The sequence below is a fragment of the Oryctolagus cuniculus genome, chromosome 6, assembly GCF_964237555.1.
Source record: "Oryctolagus cuniculus chromosome 6, mOryCun1.1, whole genome shotgun sequence".
Taxonomy (NCBI): Eukaryota; Metazoa; Chordata; class Mammalia; order Lagomorpha; family Leporidae; genus Oryctolagus; species Oryctolagus cuniculus.
The window spans coordinates 81,462,048-81,490,000 of NC_091437.1; the positions used below are offsets into that span (position 1 = coordinate 81,462,048).

Genomic DNA, 27,953 nt, shown 5'->3' on the forward strand with positions numbered 1-27,953 from the left:
AAATGTTGGTTCATTATTCTGAAAGTGGATGGCTTTTTTTGTTTGAAAGCAAAAATTAACAAAACTGTGCCTATTAAAATCCATACTGTAAAACGAAGTTCATTTATATTTTCAAAAATCTCCTTTAAATTATTAAGTTTATAAATTTCCCCTAGTTCCTTATGCATATTTTAAAAATAAGTAGACACACTATACTTTCTAACTTGAGTTATTTACTCAACATCAACTTTATGCCAGAATCTTTTATTTTTGCACAAATTTATTATTTTATAAATACATTAACTTCAATATGGACATAATTTAGGTTTACACCAGCAAACCAATGTACAATGATTAGCTCTTATGGTCTTTTCATTATAAAGACTTACTTGTAAAAAATAACAGAATCCTGATTTCTGAAGTCCTTATTGCCTTTTACACTCACAATATGCTTACACTTCCTATCTCACAGACTGCTGTGAAAATTAAATGTGATAAAATAGATAAGTACTCCATGGCTTAAGCATAGCATTAATATTCAAAGTATTTTAGGTGATATAATTTAAAAGTCATGCTGGCCAATGATTCAGGGCATAATTTAACAAATCAAGTTAAGTTTCTTTTTCTTTTAAACAGAAACAGCCTCCTTTTTCTGCTCATTTTTAGTTTTGTTTTTACTCGAAAGAACTTTTAAGTAACACTTGGCTAAAATATCTTGTAACATCTCTCGTCTTTGAAAGATCACGACTTCTGCTTTATTATTTTGACCAGTTTCAAGCTAAATTTAAAATTCCAGTCCAACTATACTCCACTTTAGTGAAATGACAGATGAAACTAATACAAGTATTTACCTTTAAAAAGTCCCAAGTTTCATTTCTTGGCAGTTGAATACCACACCTCTCAAAGTGTAAGTTTTTGACAATCTAGGCTCAGTACAGCATCAAACACAGGAACAGTCTTCTGTGTACACCGTCCCTTCTACACTCATGTTAATATGTATGCTCACTGTCCAGAAGTGGTTTTGGATGTTGTCGCTTGATAATAACAGAACAGAAAATTGGTGCATGTAGTAGAGGCACTGCCACACACAGGGTGGCAGCACTGAGAACAAAACAGACCCAAACAGCAAGAACACTGGCAATGGCCAATGGACGCACACAAGTGTGACTGAAATCTGATTAGGAAAACAGTTCTGAGACCCACGAGTATTTTGGTTTTAATTAAGAAATTCCTTTTAATTCTGGCAGAGGTATCATGCATGGTAGAAAAGCTATTATGAGTCAGCCTCTGAATGTGATAAATCGCACTTCACAGCAAACTGCTTTCTCGTCCTCTTTCTGTACTGACCAATAAAAGGTGAACTGAGTATGATTAAAATCAAGCACCACATCAGACTCCACGTTTAGGAAGAGCAACTGTATCTTTAGTATGTATTTTAAAAAAATAATCCAGGCTATGATTAAAAGTGCTCCAAGACAGGAATTTCTTTTAATAATACAAGCTTGGGAAAAGGAATATTCTTATAAATAAAAGTAGTTACAAAGTTAGAGTTTTAAAATAACTGTCTGAATTAGGCTATAATGTCCCCAAAGAAGGGCTTTTAAAGAAAACAACTGTAACAGTACTTTGAAAAAATTAAAATATCATGAAAAGTATTAAATACTGAATGATTACAAATTTCAAGTCCAACAGACATTCAACAGTACTAACTTATTCATCACCACTTTTCTATGAAAAATAGCTAAAGTAACTGAATATACCTTAATTTCTGAAGTAATACTGACTATGTGTTTGAAAAAAAATGTATTAATTGTCAAAGGATAGATGCTTACAAACTTGTGCAGATGGCCAAACTTCTATATGTATTCACCTTGTTTACAAACTTCTAGGCACGCGTGTGCACGCGTGCGCACACACACACACACACAGAGTTTGAGACAAAAATAACTCTTTCAGTTAAAATTCCATATATTGCAGCAGTAAATCAAGTTATGCAGTTAAATAGTTTAAACCTTCATGCTATGTCTAAAGAAATTTACTGCTTGATAACTCGCTTTTGATTTGTGTAAACACTTATGACACTATTTTACATACAGTATCTTTTAGAATGTGATATGCGCCAAATTATTGCTGAGGAACGTCCAGCTTACACCTTTTACTTTAAAATCAACTGAAGCAGATCACATTACAAGGTAAAGCTGATACCTGTTCAATTAGCTGTTTGTTTGCAGGACAGTAGCTCTGAGGATGCTCAAGTTTTATGGAGCAAGAAAAAGGAGCATGAAATGTCACAAACTCCTGTTCAGTGTGCCCTGTACTCAAAGGTACTTTCCTTCCAAATAAGAACCGGTAGGACTGTTTCCATCACTTTTGTTATCACTGACTTGCTTTATTGTATGGCCAATTCTATTTTAAAGCTGAGACCCTATGGATTTAAATAGTGATTTTTCAAAAAAAATACTAATATTTAGAAGTAAAACATAATATAGGTTGAAACTGTATTCCATTAAATAACCTCAGTAACAAGTTTGCAAAACACATGAAAAACACTGTCTCAGATTTATTTAGAAAACAATTTTAAAGGGACAAGGAAAGCAAATTCACATTTGAAATGTAGCTTATAATTAGACAAACTGGTTATATGAATATTTATTTTAAAGGTTATAATAGGTATTATCAAAATATATAAATTGACAACTCCCACATAAACTAAAAATCTATAACAAATTTAGTTTTAAAGTAGCAGCTAATTTCTCTTCTTTGGAATGGAACACTTAGAGTAATTCTATATAGGAGATGCAAAAAAGCAGCTTAGGAAAGGGAATACACTCTCAGATAAAATGGTATTTTTACTTCTCTGCCTAAAGTTGATAAAAATAAAACCTACTTATTATAACTTTCATAGGATATGATGAGAAGTTATGTGAGATCTATGTAATTCTAACATAAAGACAATACAAGAAAACAAAGTTACTGAGAAAATCCAGCAGACTAAAATTCAACTGGTGCTACTGTGAACCTGCACACCTGAATTACGTTAAGCTTTCAGGTTCAACTTCTGAAAATTCTCCTGATCAAGAACAACTGTACTGATGTTTACTACTAATATAGTCAAACAAAATTGACTGTAATACTTTCTAATTTTGCCTTTCTGCAAAAGGGCTAAATTCCCCATTTCTAATTGATTTCTAGCTTAATGGTCTCCAAAAATGTATCTTTTAGGCTCTAATTGATTAAAGGGGCATAATTTTTTAAACAGATGCTGCTCTTCAGCTGTAGCATATACTCTGAGAGCTAACATTCTCATATGCAGAAACTAGAAGATAGGAAATTATAAATTATCAAGGCATTCATCAGGTGCCATTCCAATACTGGCTGGAGACACTAATTCTGCCATTCAATAACTCAGAGTCAAAATGAGGCTCTCACTCTTGAAAAGGAAGGGTTCAAGACCCTGCAATGGCACATCAGCCACGATGGGTACGGACTCCCATGCCCTTCAAGAGCGGATGCCTCCTCCATTCTCAAAATTTTTTCTGATACCAAGGCAAACTCGACTCCAGAACATAACAGTCACAGATTTAAACTGTCCTTTTAGAAAAATCAACTGCTGATTAATAAATAGGAAAGAAAAATTCCTTTAGTCCACAACAAACACCTAAACACATTCCAGAAACTAAAAAACGTTGGCAAAATGTTCTTATCTCCATCTTGTGAAAAGCTTTTTCAATGTGATCAAATCTGTAAAAAAATTAACCAAATTTCAAAAAAAAATTGCACAGAGCAAACTATTCTTTAACTTAAGGAAAATTTAAGTTTCTGATAAGGAATGAAGAAGGTAATTTTCAATAGTTTCTAAGGGTCTCAGAACACTTCATGTAGGTACTTATTTAAAATAATCTTCAATATCTTTTCTAAAAACAGCAGAAAATATTTTTTCTTATTTTTTGAAAAAGAATTCCAAATAGCCACTACAAGTTATTCCTAGAATTTAATTTAGTTTGATTCAAATCTAAGAAAATAAGAAGAGGAGGCTTTGTAGATCTGTTTCCGAGTCAATATAAAACTAGCAATTTGTGTTAAAAATACTCCCAGATAATCTTCCCAATTATCATTCCATTTTTAAGTAAATTTAAGTTGGTGGTTCTTTAGTCACATAAGTCGAATTTCACATTTTTTATAAATTGCTATTTTATTCTGAAATTCTTATCTCCCTAGTTCTTTACCATCAATTTTGAATATTTTAGTTCACACTTAGGCTGTTGTTTTATATTTTCATTGTTTCAAACTCTTAATTTTTAAAACACATTTTTGTTTTCTAACACCTTTACATTTCTAGGTTTTCAATATTTTTAGGTTAGGAAAAGATCCTACTTAAAAACAAGACCAAAAATATTTTAAGCAAATTGCTTATCCGTTTAACCCAAGATTTAATTGTGTGAGTTCATTCATTCTTTACACACACCCATTTCTTGGGTAGTCATCTCCAATTCCCAACACACACTGTGCTTGGTCTTCATGCCATGATCCTGCAGTAACACTGTTTACAAGGCATCCAGGGACTTTTATATAGTAATAATTTTAATGTAGTATCATACCACTGTGCTTTTTAAAATTAACTTATTTCTGTAGTATGAGAAAAATTTTGTATTCTGATAAGCATTTTTTTTAAGGAGCAAAATCTTTAAGACCAAAAAACACCAGTACATACACAAAATCAGAAAACAAAACTGCTCAAGTATCCTTGGCAGTTCCACACCACTTCTCTGTCAGTACCCTGAAAAAAGGAGGCACAGACAGGTGTACACACTAGGTAAAATGCAAACCAGCAGGCAGCAGGCCAATCAATTTAAAAGTAAAAATCAAATTATGCCTCTATATTTCTACTAGGGTTTTATACACATGTATTTCTCCTAACTTCAAATGTTAAAAACTCTGAAATAGTAATCTTATAAAAGAGTGTAATTAAAAATTTTCATTTAATTCTTCAAATTAAATTTAACAATTAAATTTGCATATAAGATACAAACATTTCCCTGATATAAATAAAATGGAGTAACAGGGTGGATTTCAGATTTGTGTATTTCAAAAAATTTAGGCAATGAAATAAATACAAAAACTAAAAATTAGTTACCTCTAAAATGTTCTTACGGTGAGAGGGAAAAGAATTCCCATACATGAATTCTGAAATCACGGATAACTTTATAGTTCGTCAATCCGATGTACCCTGCCCTCACATTTAACTTATTTGTAAATACATTTCCAAGGTTACCTAAACACTTACTAATTGATTAAATATGCTGCCTATATTAATTCCTGTTAAAATTAAAGAAATTAAAGGTCCACCTTTGTTTTGGAGCAGTAACTAATATACTTTCAAACTATTTAATGCTTCAAAAAAGGTGTTTATCAGAATCTTAAAACATTTTTAAAAATGGCTCAAGGGACAATTTGTAGCCCTTTTACCTTGAACACATTCACTGTCTTGTTTTTTGCTGGACAGTTCAGTTCTCTCCTGCTGAAACTCTGCCCTTACTTAAACAACTAAACATCTAAGATGTTATCAATAGAAGGGGAACAAATTTATATTTCTTATAAGTTTGGAAACACATCAAAAAGAACACATGCCCAAGCATTCTAGGTAGTTTTTCAGAAAAACTTCCCTTCTTTTTTCTTGGCTGTGTCTGTCTGTCTGTCTGTCTGTCTCTCTCTCTCTCTGTGTGTGTGTGTGTGTGAGAGAGAGAGAGAGAGGTAATATTTCATATATCTTAATTTTCCAAAGAACAAGATTCTAAATGAAAAAATATCAAAACATTCCTAAAAAGGTGATCATTTTGATTACACAGCTCCAGAGACAAATAATTATTGAAACAAAACTTAAAGGATAACTATAGATATATGTTTTAGTTATCTACCAGCTTTTCAAATCTGTTAAGACAGGGAAATTATATTAGCTTTAGGAAACAACGATTTAATCCTCAAAAAGGAAAACTTCCAAAATACTAAACTAAAATGTATATAGTAACAACCAGGATTATGTTAAAAATGAAGGAAAAAAACACCATCTTTGTGTGATATTAAAACACAAAGAATATCCTTAAAAACTTCAAACTGTATTGATGAAAGCAAACTCACTAATTTATCTAACTGTAAAATATCTATATTAAAATATTTTGGTTATACTAACTATACAGATATAGAATTTTATCAGTATTACCCCACACTTATAATAAAATCATCTTCCACAGCAGCTCAATTCTTTATAGAATTTTGAATAGCAATATTAGTAATGTAAATTTTAAGTAAGATTCTCAGTCTAAGAAATTTCTCTAATTCTAACTAAAATAAAGATTTTGAGTATATAATATCTTTAGATTATTTCTGTAAATTGGCATAATTTAATGTTATTTTCAGACAAGGGATATTCAGCAGGTAGCATTTCTAAGGCATCAAGAAAGACCAATATAACCAGTTCACATTACTGTGCTGTGCCCTATCTAAGATTGTCTGAGGAATCACAGATTTAATATTTGTGCTCTACGAACACATCTTCTAATTCAGACAAGTAGCTAGTTGTATATAATCCAAACACGAAGAAAGTTATACCATCAAATGAAAGAGAGAGGGAAAAAAATGACAATACCAGCACTTTTCCTTAGGCTGACAATAAGCTAATCGTGACTTGAAGTGTGGGAACAATCTAAATAACCCAATGATTTAGTATAACTGGCAGAAATACTTCTCCTTCACTTTTATAGACACTGAGTTGCTATCAGTATCTAGTTTGCCATAGTGGCAACTATTCAAAATCTAAAAGTCTCATTTACTTGAAAAGCATAGCATAAGAGGGACTACTTAAGAGTCAGTGTCACCATCCTGAGCCAAAATACAAAGAGCATGTAAGACAGACTTCAAAGGTTTTGTTAAGCATCAATGGCATTCTGAAACCTCTGCACAGAACCTTGGTGGTGGGTGGGGGACTCCTCTGCTCCATTGATAGCTTAATCCCTTTCCAATCAGTTTTGGTTTAACAGTGCTTCATGGGGTTAATTTTTCAATGAGTCCTCAGAAAGTTATAATTGCTTCCAAAGTCAGAAACCACAGATGATGTACTCAAACACTACACCAATGCCATACTGTTAAGGAGGTATTCACAGGAAGGTGCGGATAATAACTCATTTGTGGACACAAGGTCACATACAACACACTAGAAAATGATGCTTTGCTTAAACAGTATGGCAACAGAAAACATTCTGTATAAGGAGTCTAAAAATTCAGCTCAAATTTTAATTCACGTCTATAAATCATAAAAACAAAGGAAAATAGGTGCTTATTTTAGAAAACTCCAAATACCTGCGGAAAACAGAACACAAGTAATTTCTATTCCAGATTAACCTAAATTCCCACATACAGTATGTCTAACAACTTAAATATTTTAAATTTGGAAAATGCTGTGGAAATCTAATACGTAAAAGCTGATAGTAGCTCATGATCAGTAAACATTTCCTGTTAAATAACACAAATAAATTCAACTGAAAAGATGCAAACTGAGAGGTCTCAGTGTTTTAAAAATCTTTTCATTTCAAAGGTTCAAAGTTACAGCATTATGTCTAAGATGGGCTTTAAAAATGGATATAGATGTAAACTTTTCCATGGTGCTGGTATGTGTGCTTTTTTCCTCCCAAGGAAATGTCTTACTGCTTACACTGTTAAAGAATCTTCATCACTTTATCTGTAAGTTTCAACCAGAAATCCTTAATATAGCTTAAGCTAAAGTGAATATTAGGTATTTTACAGCTTTTACAAAATGGCTGTAAAATCACATTATGGGCATACATAGCTTTTTGATCTCACTGCACAGAATTCATAACTGTTCAATAATGCTATACCATTACACCACACACCTTAAACTATTTCCATTTTTCCACAATTCCTTCCAAAATCAGCTTCCAAAGCAAAGCGATGTAACATGAAAAGTTCCTGGGAGGGCATGTTACACAAAACAGCAGCTTGGATACACACTCTTGTCCACACACACACACACACACACACCTTCCCTGCAGTCTGTTTATCCCCCCTCTCCCTCCATCACTCCCAAAGGTGGGTGCACTTGAGTAATGGAAAGAGAAGGCTCTTCCCTTACCACACCCTCCCAGCACCTCTGCAGCTGGTCCCTCAAACAGTGATTCTGTGTAGGTGATGAGAACCATCAAAAAAGAGAGGCTGTCCCTTTAAAATGCCCTGCTCTGTCCCATATCCCACGTGGAACCAACATCAGCAGCACTTTCCCACTAACATCAGTGTGATGCAAGAGGCACCATCCTTGTCTATACGTAAAACCAGAAAACCTCAGCTTAACATTCTTTAGGGAGGATGAACAGGTGAAGCAAACGTGTCAGGAAGAGAAAAACCAAGCAGCTCCCCCAGCCCTCCCCAAAAAGGTCCTCGAGTCTGGCAGTTCAGACTCTGGACACCATCACCTCTCTACCCCTCCTCTGGAGAGCCCAGTTTAAAGAAAGGAGGGAGCCACCAACAAAACCTGAAGCATAAATGCGACGAAAATGCAATCTACAGCCGGAAAGGTTTATTCTTCCAATCACACATATTAACTCTATTAAGAAAATGGCATCACTTTTTTTTCCACCAAAAAAAAAAAAAAAAAACCAAACCCCGAAAAGATCATTAAAAGGGAGTTATAAAATAGCAAATATAGTGTTTATCTTATCTCAGATCAGTCCCCATTACCAATAAGTTTAGCAGTTTCTGCACTAACACCTCCCCCCTCCCTCCCCCTGCTTCTCTTGCATCGGATTTTCACGTTTTCTCATTGTCGGTTGAGTTATAAAAGGCTTTTTGCCCTTCGAAAGTTTTAAAAAAATAAATAAATATTAACTCCTTGGTCCCTGCAAAGTCAAAATGGACTTCAGGGGAAAGGCGGTTCGTCCTTTTACCTTTAGCGAGAAAAGGGGGAGCATCCCGGAGTTTTAGGGATTTTTTGCGATTTTTTAAAAATTTTTATTTGGTTATATGCCTGAGTTCTCCCTCCATTTTGGTTGTTTATGATACTGACAACAAGCTGTCCCTGCTGTGTGCCGATCTCCTGCTTTCATTTAGCACCCCCTCCCCCTACCCCCCCCAGCAGCCACACACCCCGGGCTCACACCTCCCGCAGACCCCGCACCCCGACCCCGGCTCGCCCACCTGAGGAAAGGGCACAAAACAAATGCATTTCTCCAGAAAAGAAAAACCTCTTTTGAAAAAGGGGCAAAGTTACCCCAAGTCACTCAAAGTGCCCCCCAAATATTGCCGACCGCGGGTTTCCGCCAGGCCCTTTGGGAAGCGACCTTCCCCCGGGATGTTTTGGTGGAAAATGCGGAGAGTTTACTCTCAAAACTGAATTTATATTAATTTTTCCCTTATTTTTCGGGTCTCTAATGTCTTCCGCTCTCGCTGCTGCCGCTGCCGCTGTCACAATATTCACAGCACCAGAGAGGAGGAGGAGGAGGAGGAGGAAAACTTTCCAAACTTTCCAGACCCTTTATAAAACGTTTTTTTTTTCCCACCGACCTCACCTTCAGGTCCCCAGCCGCATCGCCCCCTGCCCTGTCAGAAGCGACTTCGGGAGTCCTCGCAGCCCCGCCGAATTATTTTATTTTATTTTTTATTATTATTTTTCTCTCTGGGGTCCTGAGCAGGGGCTGAGAGTAGCACAAACTTTTCCTCCTCCTGCCGCCGCCGCTGCTCCTCTGCCCCCTCGGCTAGTCCCATAATTTAAATAACCCTGATATTTCTCCCGCTAAACGCCTCTCCGCCGCCCCGGACCCCGGGAGAACTCACCGCGGGGCTTTAACATCCTCCCTCCGGCCCGTCCGCCGCCTTTACACCGCCCGCGGAATTTCTAATAATTTTTTTCTCATATTTCGGGCTGGACGCGGCGGGCCTGGAAATTGTTTCCTTACGCCTCTTTCCAGCAGCCATTGTAGTGTATGCGCTGCCCCTGCAGCCCAACTTGCAGCTGCCGCTGCCGCCGCCGCTGCCGCCGCCGCCGCCGCCGACGTCGCGCCCACCGCCGCCTCCCCCGGCCTTCTCGGCCACCGCCCCCGCCTCCCGCCGGCCCGCCCCCAGCCCCCACCCGCCGCTGCGCCCGCCCCCCGCGCGAGCTCCGCCCCGGGGCCGGCCAGTCCGCGCTGCCGCCGCCGCGGGCCGGCAGGCCGATTGGCCGCTGGCGTCGCCCGTCAAGCCGAAGTGTTAAGAAGCAGGCCGCGGCGCGGGGGGCGCGGCGGGGCGGGCGAGGGGGCGGGGCCTCGCGCCCCGTCCCGCCCACTCCTCCCGCCTTGGCCCTCCTCCCGCCAGCCGGGGGCGGGGCGAGGCCCGCCCGCCCCCGCCGCTCAGAGTCCTACGCGCCTGTCAGTCTGGCTGCAGCGCGCGCCGATTGGGCGGGCGGCTGCCGGGGAGCGGGGGCAGCATGTTGGGGTGCGCGCTACTTAAGGTCCTGCTGCGTGAGCCATTGACGTGTTTGGAGCTGGAGACGGCCTGGGTGGTGGCGAAGCGGCGGCCCGAGGTGAGTGGTTCCCCGCCCCTCCCTCCGCGGCCGCTGCAGGGAAGCGGGAAGAGAAGGGTGCACCTGGGCCGCCCCGGGGGCCTCTAGTCTCCTCCTGGTCGGGCCTAGCCGCAGCGCGGACCCCCTTCACGCGGCTCCTCTCGCCACAGGGGTCTGTGCGGCCCGGGCCAGGAAGGTGACCGCTGCCGCGTGCGGGCACCTTCTCCTCCCAGCTCTAGCTTCGTCCTCCACCCCAGCCTTGGAAGCGCGATCGCTTGTCTTCACCCCCTCCCCCCCCATTCCCGGCGTATTCCTCGCACCCTGACCTTCCCGGGAGCGTCGGGGTGGGGGTGGGGGGCAAGCAAGGTGCGTTCACCTGGGCCCGCCGTCCACGACTAGACTCTGACCGGCAGCCCCGTGGAAGGCGGCGAAGCCTCGGACTGACATCTCTGCAGTTTCTCTTCCGATCTCCCTCCCCCACCCCCCGCTCCGGTTTGCCACCCCCGACCTCGTGCGCTTGACCTCTGCACCCTCAGTGGGTTAACGGCGCGGTGGGTCCCGGCTTCCGGACGCGGCCGAGCCGCAGATCCTGCTCCGGCTGCTACTACCAGCCGGTGGGCCTGGAAGTGTTCAGTGACGCTCCCTTCCCCCTTGCCTCTGAGGTGCTTGGGAGAGTGGGGCCGAGAACGACCGTGTGGGGAACCGGCTACTTGGTGGAGCAGTTTACCCTTTAGAGTGGATTTCAAGTTGTTCCTCCAACGTGCGGAGGTTCTGCGGCCCCTTCCTGAAATCTTTGGTTTTCTTGTTTGCCGTCCTCTGCAGCTGGCAGAGCCGTGTGACATTTTGGGGGGACTGTGCCTTCCAAAAGGGGTCGATAGGGCCTCCAGTGGAGCCCCTCCGGTCCTCTCTGTAAACTGACATTCCTCTGCGTTTCTAGGTAGTAGATAAGGAATTCGTGCAGAGGAGGTGACCTTCGGAAACACGAGCCTAGAGTGATTTGTTTTTAAAATCCGGAAGGAAGAAGAAAAGCGCTGTGAATAAACTCACGCAGCAGATCTGACTCGGGGGCATGTGATGGTGCCTAAGTGTTGCTGTTGAAGAATTCTCACTGATGATGATGATAAAGTATAGAGTAGAACACGTTCATGTAAAACACGAAACTTGAAATCTTTCCCTGCATCTGATGGTGGTTGAGATTATCTTATCCGAAGCGTATAGACTGCTGAGCAGGGTGCTGTGGTCTGGCCTCATAAGATAGATGTAAATATAAAAAGAAGGCTGTGAATTTATGTAGCACCAGCATCTCTTCTTAGGAAGAATTCACCCTGCAAAAGCATCTTGTTCAGGACAGGAGCTTCCAGATATAATTGGACAGCATCTTGAGCTTCCTTTTTGCCAAGCTGCTTCTGTTGGCTGATTATTTTCATGTATTGTTCAGTGAAAAGCATGAAATGTTTAGTTAGTCGTGGAAAGTTAAAGGACTCCAGAATAGCCAATCCCATTTCCATCTTTGCAAACGTTGGTCTCCCTTAGCTTTACCATAACAAGAAATGTGACTGGGTGAATCTTGATTGAGATTGTCTCCAGTTACTAGGAGTTTCCTTGGTTTGATGTTTTTTCCAGAAGTATCTTTTATTTACATTAATATGACTGATTTTTTTTTTTGATGGTCCCATCTTGGCCAAGGAAATTAGGAACTGTTTCATACAAAAATTCTGACCACTAGCTATTTATACTGACCAGTGTATTATTTTATTCAGTGGAGTTTGGTAGGTTGCACTGCTTTGTTTGCTGGCTTCTCCTTAAAGCTTTAGGTGGAAGAATGATTACACTGAAACAATTTAAAAATATAAATTAAAACAGCTCCTTAACCCAGAGCATTTTGAAATATTGTGGATGGTTTGTTAATAGTATGTTGAAACAAACAAACAAAATCACTGAAATAATTGGGGTATTTAGCTATTCTTTTTTTAAAAAAGAGATTTATTTTATTTATTTGAAAGAGTTACAGAGAGAGGTGGAGACAGAGAGGTCCTCCTTCTGCTGGTTCACTCCCCAGATGGCCACAACGGCCAGAGCTGCGCCAGTCTGGAGCCAGGAGCCAGGAGCTTCCTCCGGGTCTCCCACGCGAGTGCAGGGGCCCAAGGACTTGGGCCATCTTCTGTTGCTTTCCCAGGCCATAGCAGAGAGATGGATCAGAAGCGGAGCAGCCGGGTCTTGAACCGGCACCCATGTGGGATGCCAGTGTTTTAGGCCAGGGCTTTAACCCGCTGCACCACAGCGCCGGCCCCGCTATTCTTTTTTGAGTGTTCTCTTTCAGTTTTTTTCTGTAATATTTCTTTGAGGATAACAGACATATGTCAATTTCATTTGACTCTTTGGGAGAGAGCGATTTCCCTGGGATATAGTAGACATACATATTACCTGAGTAGAGCACTTACTTGTACTAATTGACACTCAGAACTGTGATCATCTTTAATCAGTAAATGCATTTACAAAGCTGAATTTCTAAGATTTGAGTTGGAAGATTACTGAACAATATTACTACTCCCTGACTTCTTTTAACCAAGAGAAATCTGAGGTAGAAGATGGCACTGAAAGTAAAATTTTAACATGTCTTTTCAAAACCTCTATAGGTGTTAACTTGCCTGTTTGATGTATTGCTACCTTAGTGCTGGTCACACAGTGTGATAGGCACTCTGATCCTTTAGTTGATAAAAAGATTTTTTGTTAAAGCTGAGCACAACTAAATTAAATCTTTATTTTGTATGGTAATCAGTGGATGTTAGTTTTGTTAGTATTTTAGTTGCTTAAACTTAAGAAACAAGTGTAAACTAGAACTGAATTACATTTGACTCATCTCTCTTATTGGATAGAAAGATTCCAGTGTGGCCTCGATGTTGAGGTACCAGTGACAGTATAAATACACACATGCATATACATATCCAAGTCTTTATTCTCAAAATATAAAGTATATGCAAAGTCTTTTACTAGGTGATCATGATGCCAAAACTGAATTTCAAGAACTTGTAAGGCTTGAGAGATTTATTGATTGATTTTCTACCACTGATTTCCTAATTCTTTTTTTCCCCTACGTCCCTTCAGTAAGAAGACTCTTACCATGCCCTTGGTAACGCGGCGGCTGCGAGATCCTGACGTGAATCCTTGTTTGTTGGTATGGTAGTTTGTTTTTCATTTTCTCGAGTGTTAAGTTGGGAAAGCAGGCTTCTTCTAAATTTGTGGACATCTGTTTTCTGCAGTTGTTGAATCAAGTTATTTCTGTACAAAAAATACTCTGGCTAGCTGTGATTATTTCACCAGAGCATTTTTAGATATTCACAATTTAGCTAACAAATATTCATCTTTTCTTCATTTTTTTTATCTGTATAATATGCAAGTATTTAGTCATCACTGTAAAACTAGACAGGCATATGTAACACTGAGGAAAATATCTTTAGTCAAAACCTCAAAAATTGGGAGGGAATTACATTTTATTATTATATCTAAAGTTTATGGGTTTTTTTTAAGATTTATTTATTTATTGGAAAGGCAGAGTTATACAGAGGCAGACGTAGAGAGAGAGAGAGCTATCTTCCATCTGCTGGTTCACTCCCCAAATGACCACAATGGCCGGAACTGGCCTGATTCAAAGCTAGGAGCCAGGAGCTTCTTCTGGGTCTCCCACATGGGTGCAGGGGCCAAAGGACCTGGGCCATCTTATATTACTCTAGCCGGTGCCCATTTGGGATCTGGCACTGCAGGCGGTGACTTTACCTGCTATGCCACAGTGCTGGCCCCAGTTTATGGTTTTAATAGCAGTAATTTCATCTTGTCCTTGAGCCAACCTGGCTAAGAATAATGGACTAGTAATAGAATTAATTAGCCTATTGAAAGTAAAGGTTGGGGCCGGCGCTGTGACGTAATGGGTAAAGCTGCTGCCTTCAGTGCCAGCATCCTATATGGACACTAGTTCGAGTCCCGGATGCTCCACTTCCGATCCAGCTCTCTTCTATGGCCTGGGAAAGCAGTGGAAGATGGCCCAAGTCCTTGAGCCCTTGTACCCATGTTGGAGACCTGGAAGAAGCTCCTGGCTCTTGGCTTCAGATTGGCACAGCTCCAGCCATTGCAGCCAACTGGGGAGTGAACCAGCGGATGGAAGACCAGTCTCTCTCTCTCTCTCTCATCCTCTCCTTCTCTCTCTGTGTAACTCTGACTTTCAAGTAAATAAATAAATCTTAAAAAAAAAAAAAAAAAGTAAAGGTTTTCACAAAGGTATCTTATAAACAAAAGGTTTTGCTGTGATAATACCTTTTCACTGGCATTTATCTGGTATGACCCTCAATACTGACATGTAGCTTTGCCACCCTTGAAAAATAGTCTTCTTATGGGTGCTGTGAAAAATTGTATATCTCCCCAATCCTATGAACATTTTCTAAATAATATACATTCATTAAATATTTGGCATAGAATTTAGCTTTGTTCTGTATATTAGCTCAGTTTTCAAAAGTTTTACTGTTTATTTAGATAGAACATGTTTCTTATGCCTGTGAAGGAAATCACCCACCCATTTCATTAAAGTTTTCTACTAGATGACTTCTCACATTCATACCCTTCCCTTTGAAGTTTGCTCTCCAGTCTACTTCTGGTTGAGACGGCTTTACTCTTAATTCCCAAATGGCAGCTACTCTCCATTGAACTCATAGACTGATGTTGCTCACTTTGGTTTTGAAGTGATGTTCATGACATCAATCAATATGACATACATAAATTGTTTACTTGCATTCTGGAATGACTAGTAGCCCAAAATACATTGAGATGAATGGTGTTAATTTAGGGTGACTTGATGTAGACCAGTTAATAGTGATTTACTTGGAATCCCCATGCCAACATTAAGATCAAAATTCAAGTCAAAGTGAGAATCTGGAAAAGCAAGAGAGTTGATTGTGTGTTGGGAGACTGAGTTCCAACTCTCTTGAGAAGACATTTTGAGTGTTTTGTGCCTTGCTTTAGTTTCTTGCTAAGTGGTTACTGGATTAGATGATCCCAGTTAGTATTTTGGCTCAAATTCCTGTTATTCAGTTATTCAAAATACTGGGCCTGACTGTGAAAAAGAGAAATGTCTGCCTGAGCAGAAAGTGCTGAGATAATTGACCACATTGTTCAGTTTCTTATTAGTGTCTACTCCACCCTTTAAATTGAACAAAAAAAAGCACATAATGTGAAATTGTTCATTTAGGGGGAAGCAGCTTCAGAAGAGTTTGTTTGTTTTGGACCCCATCCCACGTTTTAAGTGATGCCTCTCTTACATACTTAAGGAATCTGATGCATCTACCAGGTGTATGGATGAAAACAACTATGACAAAGAAAGGTGTTCCAGTTACTTCTTGAAGTACAAAAATTGCCGAAGATTCTGGGTAAGCCTCGCTTGGTTAGCTTTACATTGAAAACCCATCTCTTTGACTTGGAACTGAGACCTGAAATTACTTAGTACCCACAATCCCTTTTTTCTCCAGTGATGGCTTTAGTGAAGCTTAACTTTCCAATTGTGTCTTCCCTGTGTTATTTCAGCCCTAAAGAGACCTTGAGTGCTCTTGATACCTCATCCTACTGTAAAGTATAAAAATGCAGTTTCAATGTGAGTCTTACTAAGTATGTATGTGTCTGCAGCCCTAAAAAAATAACTCTGAGATGAATAGAACCTATAACTTACCCCTCCACGAGACGTCACAGTACACTTCCGTTTCTGCCTTTTCTCCCACTGCCATCCCTGGGAGTTAAAATGATCACGTTTTTCATAAGATGTTGATGTATAATTTTTGTTTCCTTAAGAACTGGACTCAGCTATTTATTTTCTCTTTGCTAAATGGACTGTTGGTTTCATTTAGTCATTACTTAGTAGCTCTTCTTGGTGAACTATACTAGAGAGTCTTCAAAAAGTTCATGGAAGATATGTTTTATGAAAAAATTATGCATGGATTTCCAAATTTTCTGTACCAAAATTTATCCTTTACCTCTACTTTTCTATGAAGCTTTTGAAGTCCCCTCATATATTCTTTTTTTTTTTTTTAAAGATTTATTTATTTATTTGAAAGGCAGAGTTAGAGAGAGAGAAAGAGAGAGAGAGAGAGAGGTCTTTCATCTGCTGGTTCACTCCCCAAATGGCCACAACAGCTGGAGCTGGACTGATCCGAAGCCAGGAGCACGGAGCTTCTTCCAGGTTTATCACGTGGGTTCCGGGGCCCAAGGACTTGGGCCATCTTCTACTGCTTTCCCAGGCCACAGCAAAGAGCTGGATCAGAAGTGGAGCAGCCAGGACTAGAAGCAGCGCCCATATGGGATGCACAGCAAGCCAATGACATGGCAGCACTGCAGGCGGTGGCTTTACCCATTATGCCACAGCGATGGCCCCTCATATATTCTTGTACCCTTGTGCTTACCCATTATTATTCCATGCCACTTGTTGTGAATGTTCCTGTGAGAATAATCCCTTCAATTTAATTCTTTTTTTTTAACTTTTATTTAATTAATATAAATTTCCAAAGTACAGCTTATAGATTACAATGGCTTCCCCCCCATAACGTCCCTCCCACCCGCAACCCTCCCCTTTCCCACTCCCTCTCCCCTTCCATTCACATCAAGATTCATTTTCGATTCTCTTTATATACAGAAGATCAGTTTAGCATACATTAAGTAAAGATTTCAACAGTTTGCTCCCACACAGAAACACAAAGTATAAAGTACTGTTTGAGTACTAGTTATAGCATTAAATCTCAATGTACAGCACACTAAGGACAGAGATCCTACATGAGGAGTAAGTGCACAGTGACTCCTGTTGTTGACTTAACAAATTGACACTCTTGTTTATGGCATCAGTAATCACCCTAGGCTCTTGTCATGAGCTGCCAAGGCTACGGAAGCCCCCTGAGTTCACCGACTCTGATCATATTTAGACAAGGCCATGGTCAAAGTGGAAGTTCTCTCCTCCCTTCAGAGAAAGGTATCTCCTTCTTTGATGACCTGTTCTTTCCACTGGGATCTCACTCACAGAGATCTTTCATTTAGTTTTTTTTTTTTTTTTTTCCAGAGTGTCTTGGCTTTCCATGCCTGAAATACTCTCATGGGCTTTTCAGCCAGATCTGCATGCCTTAAGGGCTGATTCTGAGGCCAGAGTGCTGTTTAGGACATCTTCCATTCTATGGGTCTGCTGTGTATCTCACTTCCCATGTTGGATTGTTCTCTCCCTTTTTGATTCTATCAGCTAGTATTTGCAGACACTATTCTTGTTTATGTGATCCCTTTGGTTCTTAGTCCTATCATTATGATCAATTGTGAACAGAAATTGATCACTGGGACTAGTGAGATGGCATTGGTACATGCCACCTTGATGGGATTGAATTGGAATCCCCTGGTATGTTTCTAACTCTACCGTTTGAGGTAAGTCATTTTGAGCATGTCCCGAATTGCACATCTCTTCCCTCTCTTATTCCCACTCTTATATTTAACAGCAATCACTTTTCAGTTAAGTGCTGACACTTAAGAATAATTGTGTATTGGTTACAGTATTCAACCAAAAGTATTAAGTAGAACAAACAAACAAAAATACTAAGAGGGATAACATATTAAGTTGTTCATCAACAGTCAGGGCGAGGGCTGATCAAGTCACCGTTTCTCATAGTTAATTCTTAATAATTTGAAGACATTTATTTGGAGTCTTAGAATCAGGTTGTAGGGTTTAACTTGGTTTTTAAAACATTCTTTTTGAGGAAACAATAGCAAATTCCTGAAAAGTGTATAGCATTTAAAACATGACTGATTGTGAATTCTTCTTATTTTATTCCTACACACAGAATTCTGTCATGGTCCAAAGAAGACAGAATGGAGTGAAGCCACCTATGCCAACAGCAGCAGAAAGAGCTGAAATCTTGGGAGCAATGGGAAAGCTGCCCTATTGAATGTTTGCATTAAAATTGTTTGTGTAACTTGGAAGCAGATGAATATTTTAAATAAGCGATTGCTGCAATATTGAGACTTTTCCCACCTCACCCAGACAGATCTTAAGTTCTACAAGGGGAGACCAAGGAATGTTGACCTGTGTCTTTGGTGTTTGCTCTCAGTGCCATGATGCTGGCATGTCATTGGCTCGCTGTGACACTGAGCTTACATTACTTCTTATAGGGCCAAGAGTGTTAGTACAGGTTATATGAAGAGTTGAGGTTTTCAAGTACGATGTGAACAAGTAAAGAAGTAATGGGCCTGGAGTGAGGGCAGTGTTTCCAAGGAAATAGGAGATGGATGATGCGGGTAACACTGTGGCAGTTGGAAAGCCCACGTTTGGAGAACTGTCTTTCTGTGGCCCGCTCCCAGTGAGTGGAGCAGTGATGAGGGAAGGCTGGAGAGGTAAGTTGCAGGTAGCTGTGTGCTGGGCCTTGAATCCCTGACCTGCTCCTAAAACCTCCTTACTTCACTCAGTTACCTTTCATTGGTACATTCGCTACAGGGGAAATGGTCCTGGAAAGGTTATCCTAAAGAAGTGACATGAAAAAGAAGTTTTTCTCTTTAAGGAAAGACTGAGTTATAAGATTCTGAGAATAAAATCCATAAACATTGGATAGCCCAACCACAGAAAGGGGAAAAAAGAAACTGATTCCCTCAGGAGTAGGATTTCTCTTTGTGGGGTGAGGTGGGCAAGGTAGGATATAGTGGCGGTTGGGGCAGGGCAGGGAGTTCAGGGAAATGCAGTACTGGGTTGAGACTAGAAGGTTCTTCAGTATGGTGACTTGTGGGTTATGTGCAGCTCTCCGTAGACCCACTGCCTTTTGAAAATCCAGTTTTTTTCATTTACAGAATAATTTGAATATAAAGAAGGTGTTTATTATATAATAGAAAATGAATGAAATCAAATTGCTTGTCTCTCTTCTCTTCATTGGATCCTGCATCAACAGTATTGTTATTTTTAAAATATTTATTTATTTTAAAGGCAAAGTGATAGAGGGAAAGGCAGAGAGCAATCCTCCATCCGCTGGTGCATTCCTCAAATGGCTGCAAAAGCCAGATCTGGACCAGGCCAAAACCAGGATCCAGGACCTCCATCCTGCCCTCCTACTTGGGTGGCAGGGGCCCAAATACCTGGTTCATCTTCTGCTGCCTTCTAGGCATATTAGCAGCAAGAATCAACATTCCCATGTGGGATGCTAGTGTCGCAAGCAAAGAGCATTATTTTAACGGCTGCTGGCAGTGAACTGTCCATTGGAGTCCGTAGCCCAGCTCAGACGTTTTTAAGACATGTGACCTTCATTATTAAATAGGATCCTACTTGAATAAAAATGGATTGTTAGAAAAATTGTTTTGATTTGTATTGGCTGTTATAAAAATGATGGATTAAAATAGCAGCTGAAAAGAATTACTACCTATTTGTGTGACACTCATTTTAACCCTGCTTGCTTAAGAGTTTAAAATTTTAATGGCATCTCTTTGTACTTACCAGTATCAGCATTCGGCTTGTAGCTATTTGTCCTGACATAGCTCTTCAGTTTTCAAATTGTTTCCCACTTTTGCTTTATTACTAAGCACTTCCTAGACATGGACATCTGCCTTATCACCAATGCCCTCCTTGTGTGAGCATTTATTTCTCTTTGGAAGTGTATCTAGGACTTGATTTGCTGGGTCATATGGTAACTAAGCTTAACATTTTGAGGAACTGCCAAACTTTTCCAAAGTGGCCATACCCTTATAATCCAGGAGTACTATATAAGGGTTCTAATTTCTCCACATCTTTAATATTTGTTATCTGACTTTGGTTATAGCTAACCAAGTGGATATGAACAGGAATCTGCTTGTGGTTTTCCTCTGCATGCTCCTGATGACTAACAATGTTGATCATCTTTTAATATGCATGTTATTGGTTGTTTGTGTACTGTTAGATAAATGTCTATTCAAGTTCTTTACCCATTTTTAAATTTGGTTTTGTTGAGTTGTAAGAGTTATTATATACAAATACAAGTCCCTTATAACATGGTTTGTGAAAATTTCCTCCCATGTGAGTTATAATTTCACTTTCTGGTGTCCTTTGAAGCACAAAAGTTTTTAATTTTTATGAAATCCAATTTATTTTTCTTTTGTTGCTTTTGATGTCATCTGTGAAAGCATTGTCTAATTCATGGGCATGGGCACCTGTTCGAAGAATTTTATGGTTTTAGCTCTTACATTTAGGTCTGTAATCCACTTTAATTTTTGCATATGGTATGAGTTAGGAGTCTAACTTCACTATTGCATGTAGCTATCCAATTGCCCCAGCACTATTTATTGAAAAAAACTATTTCCTCCATTGAATTGTCTCAGCACCCTTGTTGCAAATAAACTGGTTATGAGTGAGAGTTTATTTCTGGAGTTTCAGTTGTGTTCCACTGATCTGTGTGAATATGTCTGTCTGTCTGTCAGCACCACACTCTTGATTTCTGTGGCTTTGTAGTAATGGCTTTGATTGGTTTCTGTGTTTTCTGTGAAGTACTTTGAATGACAAAATGATTCATTGCTTTGGAGTTTTTTTGATTAGCAATCCCTTAACTCATATGTAATGACTGTCCTGGCAGAACTGTTCAATTCTAAATCTTCATGATCCCCTGATTCCTTGTTTGCTTCTTCATACTGATCCTGATAACTTGAGTGTACTTTTCTTTCATTATACTGCTTTTGATGGGCAGGATCTCAGTGGTTTTCCTTATCATAACTGTTAAATTTGATGTATTTTTCTGTCCAGGATTCCAGTTTACAAGGAATGACAGTAATTAACTTGATAAATTGTGTTGGGCTATAACTGGGTGCTGCGAGAAATGCTGGCATCAGACAAGCCTTTGATATCAACTAACAAAATATGTATATCAGGTGTTTTACTGCATCATGTGCATCTCATGGGGGGCATCCCTTTATGGATTCCCAAGGGGTGGGAGGATGGTGTGCTTGCTGTCTATAGTACAAGCAATTCTTTTTGAGTCACCCTATCTAGTTGTGAGCTCGTGGGGGACATAAGCAATATCATTCATGGTTATTTCTATGATGCCTGGATTGTGTCTAATATAAAATGAACAAGTGTGTGTATTTGGCAAGGTGATGGCTTTTAAAATGGAATATATTGAAAAACATGCTGGTCCTAAAAATTCAAAATGGTTTATGATACCTGTAGTAAATCTGCCACTCATGCAGCCATTGTGAAGGGCTTTCAAGATTTTCCATGCATGTACATGCATATCTGCATACTGGAGGTCTTGAAAAGTTTGTGGAAAATGTGCATTATCTTTTAATGCCATTTTCTATGAACTTTTTCTCGTGTTTTACACAAAGGAAGCTTAATGGTATGTGAGCTGTAGGGTACTTGCTGTTTTCTCTTAAATATGTACTTTGGAATAATTTTCCATTGACAATTATAGATTTATTTCATTTCTCCCAGTGGCTGCAGTTTTCATTGTGTGGTATACTATTATTGAACCAATTTCTTGTTGATGGTATGCTATTTTAACAAGGTTGCATCAATCAGTCATGTCTGTACATGTGTTTATCTGCATTATAAATTTCTAAGAATGAATTGAATTTCCTAGGTTGTAGGTTTTTAGATTTAAATTTTTTTATGTAATTCCTGATATGAACACACACCCATGATCACTCCCACAAAGACTGTAGGTTTTTCCTTTTTTTTTTTTTTTTTTTTTTTTTTTTTTTTTTTGTTTTGTTTTATTTGAAAGGTAGAGAGACAGAACAATCTTCCATCTACTAGGTCACTCTCCAAATGGCCACAATGGCCCTGGCTGAAGTCTGGAGCCAGGAACTCCATCCAGGTCTCCCATGTGGGTGGCAGGGGCACAAGCACTTGGGTCATCTTTTGCTGCCTTGCCAGGCACAGTGGAGGGCACTGAATTGGAACCAGAGCTGCCAGGACTTGAGTAGGTGCTCCAATATTGGATGCCACCATAGCAAGCAGCAGCTTAACCCACTGTACCACAATGCAAACTCCGAAATATTTCTTTCTGGACATCCCTAGTCCCCTGGACAATTTAAAATTAATTATCCATTTGATGGATGAAAACAATGGAATAAGCATATTCATTTTCTTTTCCTATTTTTTTTAAGATAACTTGGGTTACTTTTGGTATATTAAGGGAATTACCGGGCTGGTGCTGTGGCTCAGTAGGCTAATCCTCCGCCTTGCGGCGCTGGCACACTGGGTTCTAGTCCCGGTCGGGGCACAGGATTCTGTCCCGGTTGCCCCTCTTCCAGGCCAGCTCTCTGCTGTGGCCAGGGAGTGCAGTGGAGGATGGCCCAAGTGCTTGGGCCCTGCACCCCGTGGGAGACCAGGATAAGCACCTGGCTCCTGCCTTCAGATAGGCGCGGTGCGCCGGCCACAGCATGCCGGCAGCGGTGGCCATTGGAGGGTGAACCAATGGCAAAGGAAGACCTTTCTCTCTCTCTCTCACTGTACACTCTGCCTGTCAAAAAAAAAAAAAAAAAAAAAAGGGAATTACCTGTTTGTCATGTCTTTCCCCAATTTCCCCTGATCTCTTAGTAACATTTCCCCCAATTCCTCTTTTAACTTTGTTTTTAACTTTTCAAAAATTCCTGTGCAGTGTTGTACATTTTATTTTTAAGATTTATTTTATTTATTTGAAAGAGTTACAGAGAGGCAGAGGCAAAGGGAGAAAGGTCTTCCCCTCCGCTGGTTCACTCCCCAAATGGCCACAACGGTGCTGAGCCAATCCGGAACCAGGAGCCAGGAGCTTCTTCCGGGTCTCCCACATGGATGCAGGGGCCCAAGGACTGGGGCCATCCTCTGCTGCTGTCCCAGGCCATAGCAGAGGGCTGAATCAGAAGTGGAGCAGCTGAGACTTGAACTGGCACCCAAATGGGATGCCGGCACTGCAGGTCAGGGCATTACAGTGTGCCATAGTGCCAGCCTGTGTTGTACATTTTAACGAGTTTACACAGATCAAGCTTTTTGTTCATAATTTCTAGAGCTCGATGAATAGTACATGAATTCAGATACAAGTGCTACAGTTAGAATTCAGTACTAAAGAAGTAGTTGCCAAGTGTGTCTAATGTGTAAAATACTAGGCTAACAATGTGGAGGCGTAGAGATGAATAAGTCACCATCATGGCCCTCAGAGAACTTCATTGTGACATAAGGCAGCATGAAATCATGCTGTAGGAACACAAGCAACTTCTAAGAGGGCATAGGAACCTTAATAAGCACAACCGGGCACATACCTGTAGCATATTTAAGAAATCCTCACTCCCTGGAGGCAGAGTATAGGAAAGGAGGTAGCAAGAGGAAAAACTAGAAAGGTAGAATGGATTCCAATTCTGAAGGACTTTGATGGCTTTGCTTGGTACTTTGGAACTCATTCTGTATACAGCAGAGCACCATGGAAGGTTTGGAAATGGAGGCTGTGAAATTGGGAAAATAATTCTGAAGGCATCGGGCAGAGGTTATTATAATGATCACGATCACTGTAACTGTCTTAACTTTCCCCTCTATCCTTGCCCCACTTCAGTTCTTTCTCTGTACTAAATCTAGGTAAGGTAAATGCAATAATTCTGCTTAAAATTCCCAAGACCGCCCACTATCTCAGAGCTATGCCCAGATTCCTCCCCTTGGTTTAGAAAGTCCTTGGAGATTCAGTGCATTTGTGAAGGGCTCAGATTTTATGAAGTTGAGGAGTGATTTGACTTTGGATCAACAAGACCAGCCTCTCTTCTCCACTTAGATCTCAGTGAGGCAGACAGACATGAAAACATCCTACCATGTCTTTTTGATGCACAGCAGTATCTTCCTGCTTCCCTCACCATTTCTGAACATGGCCATGCTCCGACTGCCTTGGTTAAGATCCATCTATTCAGGCTCAGCTGATGTGCATTCTCTGAAGTCTTGCTAGGGTCCCCATTCAGAATCCATGTCACCCCCTCTTCAGTCCATTTGGTCTCTACTGTGGTGTTCCCTTTGTACATCTGGGTAGCTGGGTACATGACTAGAAGTGATCAAATCAGGCAAATTGAGTCAGCTGAGTGTACTCTTAATTTCTCACCTTGTGTTATTTTGCAGAGGAAGAATAGAAGAATAAAATGCATCTTCAGTGTCCATTGCTTACCCCAAAAAGGTTAAAAGAAGTGAATTTGTTTTGCTTTTTGCTTAAAAAGTCTTCCTTCCATTGGTTCACACCACAAATGGTCACTATGGCCAGTGCGCTGCACCTATCCGAAGCCAGGAGCCACGTGCTTCCTCCTGGTCTCCCATGTGGGTGCAGGGCCCAAGCACTTGGGCCATCCTCCACTGCCCTCCCAGGCCACAGCAGAGAGCTGGAGTGGAAGAGGAGCAACCGGGACTAGAACCTGGGGTGCTGGCACCGCAGGCAGAGGATTTAGCCAAGTGAGCCACGGCGCCAGCCAAAAACGAATGATTTTCATTGACAGTTCTCAATGTTAACAGGGGATTCTGTGTTGCTGTGTAGACAGCAGGCTGCTGGCTGTATTCAGACCTTGGAGGCCTGGTGGAATTCTTTACTGTAGCTGGTCTTTCTGACAACTGGATGGTGCTATTGCACAATGAAATGCAAAATCTGTTTCAGAACACGTGCTTTCTAGTAAAACTCTCAAATTATATTTGAATGTGTATTCACCTGCCAAAGCTTTCACCAGTCTACAACAGTCACCTAGGTCTGTATATTCAATCTGATTCTTTTTTTTTTTTAACTTTTATTTAATGAATATACGTTTCCAAAGTACGAATAATGGATTACTATGGCTTCCCCCCCATACCGTCCCTCCCACCCACAACCCTCCCCTTTCCCACTCCCTCTCCCCTTCCATTCACATCAAGGTTCATTTTCGATTATCTTAATATACAGAAGATCAGCTTAGTATACATTAAGTAAGGATTTCAACAGTTTGCTCCCACACAGAAACATAAAGTGAAAAATAATAGATGATTTTTTTTTAATGATGATGAAATCAGATCAGACCTATTGTCATGTTTAATCCCAGTGAGAGTCAAGTTGGGAGTTGATAAAGAAAAGCCCAGGACCAGATGGATTCACTGCTGAATTCTACCAGACATTTAAAGAAGAACTAACTCCAATTCTTCTCAAACTATTCAGAACAATCGAAGAAGAGGGAATCCTCCCAAATTCTTTCTATGAAGCCAGCATCACCTTAATTCCTAAGCCGGAAAAAGATGCAGCACTGAAAGAGAATTACAGACCAATATCCCTGATGAACATAGATGCAAAAATCCTCAATAAAATTCTCGCCAATAGAATGCAACAACACATCAGAAAGATCATCCACCCAGACCAAGTGGGATTTATCCCTGGTATGCAGGGATGGTTTAATGTGCGCAAGACAATCAATGTGATACACCACATTAACAGACTGCAGAAGAAAAACCATATGATTCTCTCAATAGATGCCGAGAAAGCATTTGATAAAATACAACACCCGTTCATGATGAAAACTCTAAGCAAACTGGGTTTGGAAGGAACATTCCTCAATACAATCAAAGCAATCTATGAAAAACCCACAGCCAACATCCTATTGAATGGGGAAAAGTTGGAAGCATTTCCACTGAGATCTGGGACCAGACAGGGATGTCCACTCTCACCACTGCTATTCAATATAGTTCTGGAGGTTCTAGCCAGAGCTATTAGGCAAGAAAAAGAAATTAAAGGGATACAAATTGGGAAGGAAGAACTCAAACTATCCCTCTTTGCAGATGACATGATTCTTTATTTAGGGGACCCAAAGAACTCTACCAAGAGACTATTGGAACTCATAGAAGAGTTTGGCAAAGTAGCAGGGTATAAAATCAATGCACAAAAATCAACAGCCTTTGTATACACAGACAATGCCATGGCTGAGGAAGAACTTCTAAGATCAATCCCATTCACAATAGCTACAAAAACAATCAAATACCTTGGAATAAACTTAACCAAGGACGTTAAAGATCTCTACGATGAAAATTACAAAACCTTAAAGAAAGAAATAGAAGAGGATACCAAGAAATGGAAAAATCTTCCATGCTCATGGATTGGAAGAATCAATACAATCTGATTCTTTAATCACTGTGTAGAGACAACAAATAAGTAGGTTTGGGACTGACATGGATTCCTCCCATCAGACCTGGTAGTCCTCATAGAGAAACTGCAAGAATGTGAGGGTCATTTCAGAGCATTGCACTTGGGTATTGGAAGGAAAGGGCAATTGACCCAGGAGGCTAAGCAAGGAGGAGAGAGAGGAAGTGAGAGCCTGATGAGAGGCAGGGGGAGAAGAGTATGATTGGACAGGTTTAGGGTGCTGGCTGCGGAACACAATGATCCAAAAAGCCCAACAATCATTCACACGAGAAAAAATTCATAGAAAATGGCATTAAAAGATAATGCTTGGAACTCCATCTGGGTCTCCCAGATGAATTGCAAGGACCCAAGCACTTATTTGGACTCGAAATGCAATGCTTTATATACATACTAGTTTATTTGTAAGTAATAAATATATATTTTCACTTATAGTAAGTGAAAGCCTTTGCTAATTCTTTTTTTTTAAAGGATTATTTATTTTGTTTAGGGAAGGGGAGAGTCTTCCATCTTCTGGTTCACTCCCCAGAGAGAGGGAGAGACACAAAGAATCTTCCTTCCTTCTGCTGGTTCACTTCCAAAATTTAGAGAAAATGGGATTAGCAGATAAGCTTATGGACAGGCATTGTGGTGCAGGAAGTTAGCAACCACTTGGGACACTCGCAACCCATATTGGGAGTGCCTGGGATGGAGTCCTGGCTCCTCCCCTTCCAATTGAACTTCCTGCTAACGAACATCTGGGAGGCAGCAGGTTATGGCCTAAGTGCTTGGGTCCTTGCAATCCATCTGGGAGACCCAGATGGAGTTCCAAGCTCCTGGATTTGGCCTGACCCAGCCCTGGTTGTTGCAGTCACTTGAGGAGTGAACCAGCAAGTGGAAGATCTCTCTCCCCTCCCCCCAGACCCCATCCCTCTATCACTCTGCCTTTGAAATTAACTAAATAGGGGCAGCGCGTGGCTCACTTGGTTAATCCTCCACCTGTGGTACCCATATGGGCTCCGGGTTCTAGTCCCCGTTGCTTCTCTTTCAGTCCAGCTCTCTGCTGTGGCCCGGGAGGGCAGTGGAGGATGGCCCAAGTGCTTGGGCCCCTGCACCCTCGTGGGAGATCAGGAAGAAACACCTGGCTCCTGTGTGACCACTTGGGGAGTAAACCAACAGAGGGCAGACCTTTCTCTCTCTCTCTCCCTCTCTCTCTCTCTCTGTCTATAACTCTACCTGTCAAATAAATAAATAAATAAAAAGAAATTAAATAAATAAATGTTTTAACTAATTTTTTAAAAAGAGGTAAAACATTATTTTCGGAGTCTCACAGATCTGGCTCAGAT

General features: G+C 40.5%; 2 protein-coding genes across 8 annotated transcripts in view; one reads left to right on the forward strand and one right to left on the reverse strand.

Annotated features, from left to right (window-relative positions):
- Nucleotides 1–10,045, reverse strand: part of PLAG1 (PLAG1 zinc finger) — a 50,662-nt gene extending 40,617 nt beyond the window's left edge. The window contains exon 1 of one of the 4 annotated variants that reach the window (XM_017341312.3): nt 9,817–10,045. The gene's annotated coding sequence lies outside the window, so the exon portion shown is untranslated. The remainder of the gene's footprint in view (nt 1–9,816) is intronic. The other 3 variants (XM_051843751.2, XM_002710501.5, XM_017341313.3) reach the window with 3 other exon arrangements.
- A 337-nt stretch (nt 10,046–10,382) lies between these two features.
- On the forward strand, nt 10,383–18,505 carry CHCHD7 (coiled-coil-helix-coiled-coil-helix domain containing 7). 4 transcript variants are annotated; one of them, XR_011389998.1, is made up of 4 exons: nt 10,383–10,540; nt 13,625–13,694; nt 15,835–17,516; nt 17,604–18,505. XR_011389998.1 is itself a non-coding variant. In XM_051843753.2 (4 exons), the coding sequence occupies exons 2-4, from the start codon at nt 13,641–13,643 to the stop codon at nt 18,469–18,471; spliced, it is 258 nt and encodes an 85-aa protein (XP_051699713.1). In that variant the 5' UTR covers nt 10,387–10,540; nt 13,625–13,640; the 3' UTR covers nt 18,472–18,505. The 4 variants fall into 4 exon arrangements, 3 of the variants coding, with proteins under 3 accessions (XP_051699713.1, XP_051699714.1, XP_008253767.1); XM_051843753.2 differs by having other exon boundaries at nt 10,387–10,540; nt 15,835–15,933; nt 18,367–18,505; XM_051843754.2 differs by lacking the exon at nt 10,383–10,540 and adding an exon at nt 10,993–11,133 and having other exon boundaries at nt 15,835–15,933; nt 18,367–18,505.
- The last annotated feature ends 9,448 nt before the right edge of the window (nt 18,506–27,953 follow it).

Coding starts and splice junctions, on each gene's coding strand:
- CHCHD7 (XM_051843753.2), top strand. CDS start 13,641: ATGCCCTTGGTAACGCGGCGGCTGCGAGATCCTGACGTGAATCCTTGT. Junction 13,695..15,834: donor ACGTGAATCCTTGTTTGTTG/GTATGGTAGTTT, acceptor TACATACTTAAG/GAATCTGATGCATCTACCAG. Junction 15,934..18,366: donor AAAATTGCCGAAGATTCTGG/GTAAGCCTCGCT, acceptor TCCTACACACAG/AATTCTGTCATGGTCCAAAG.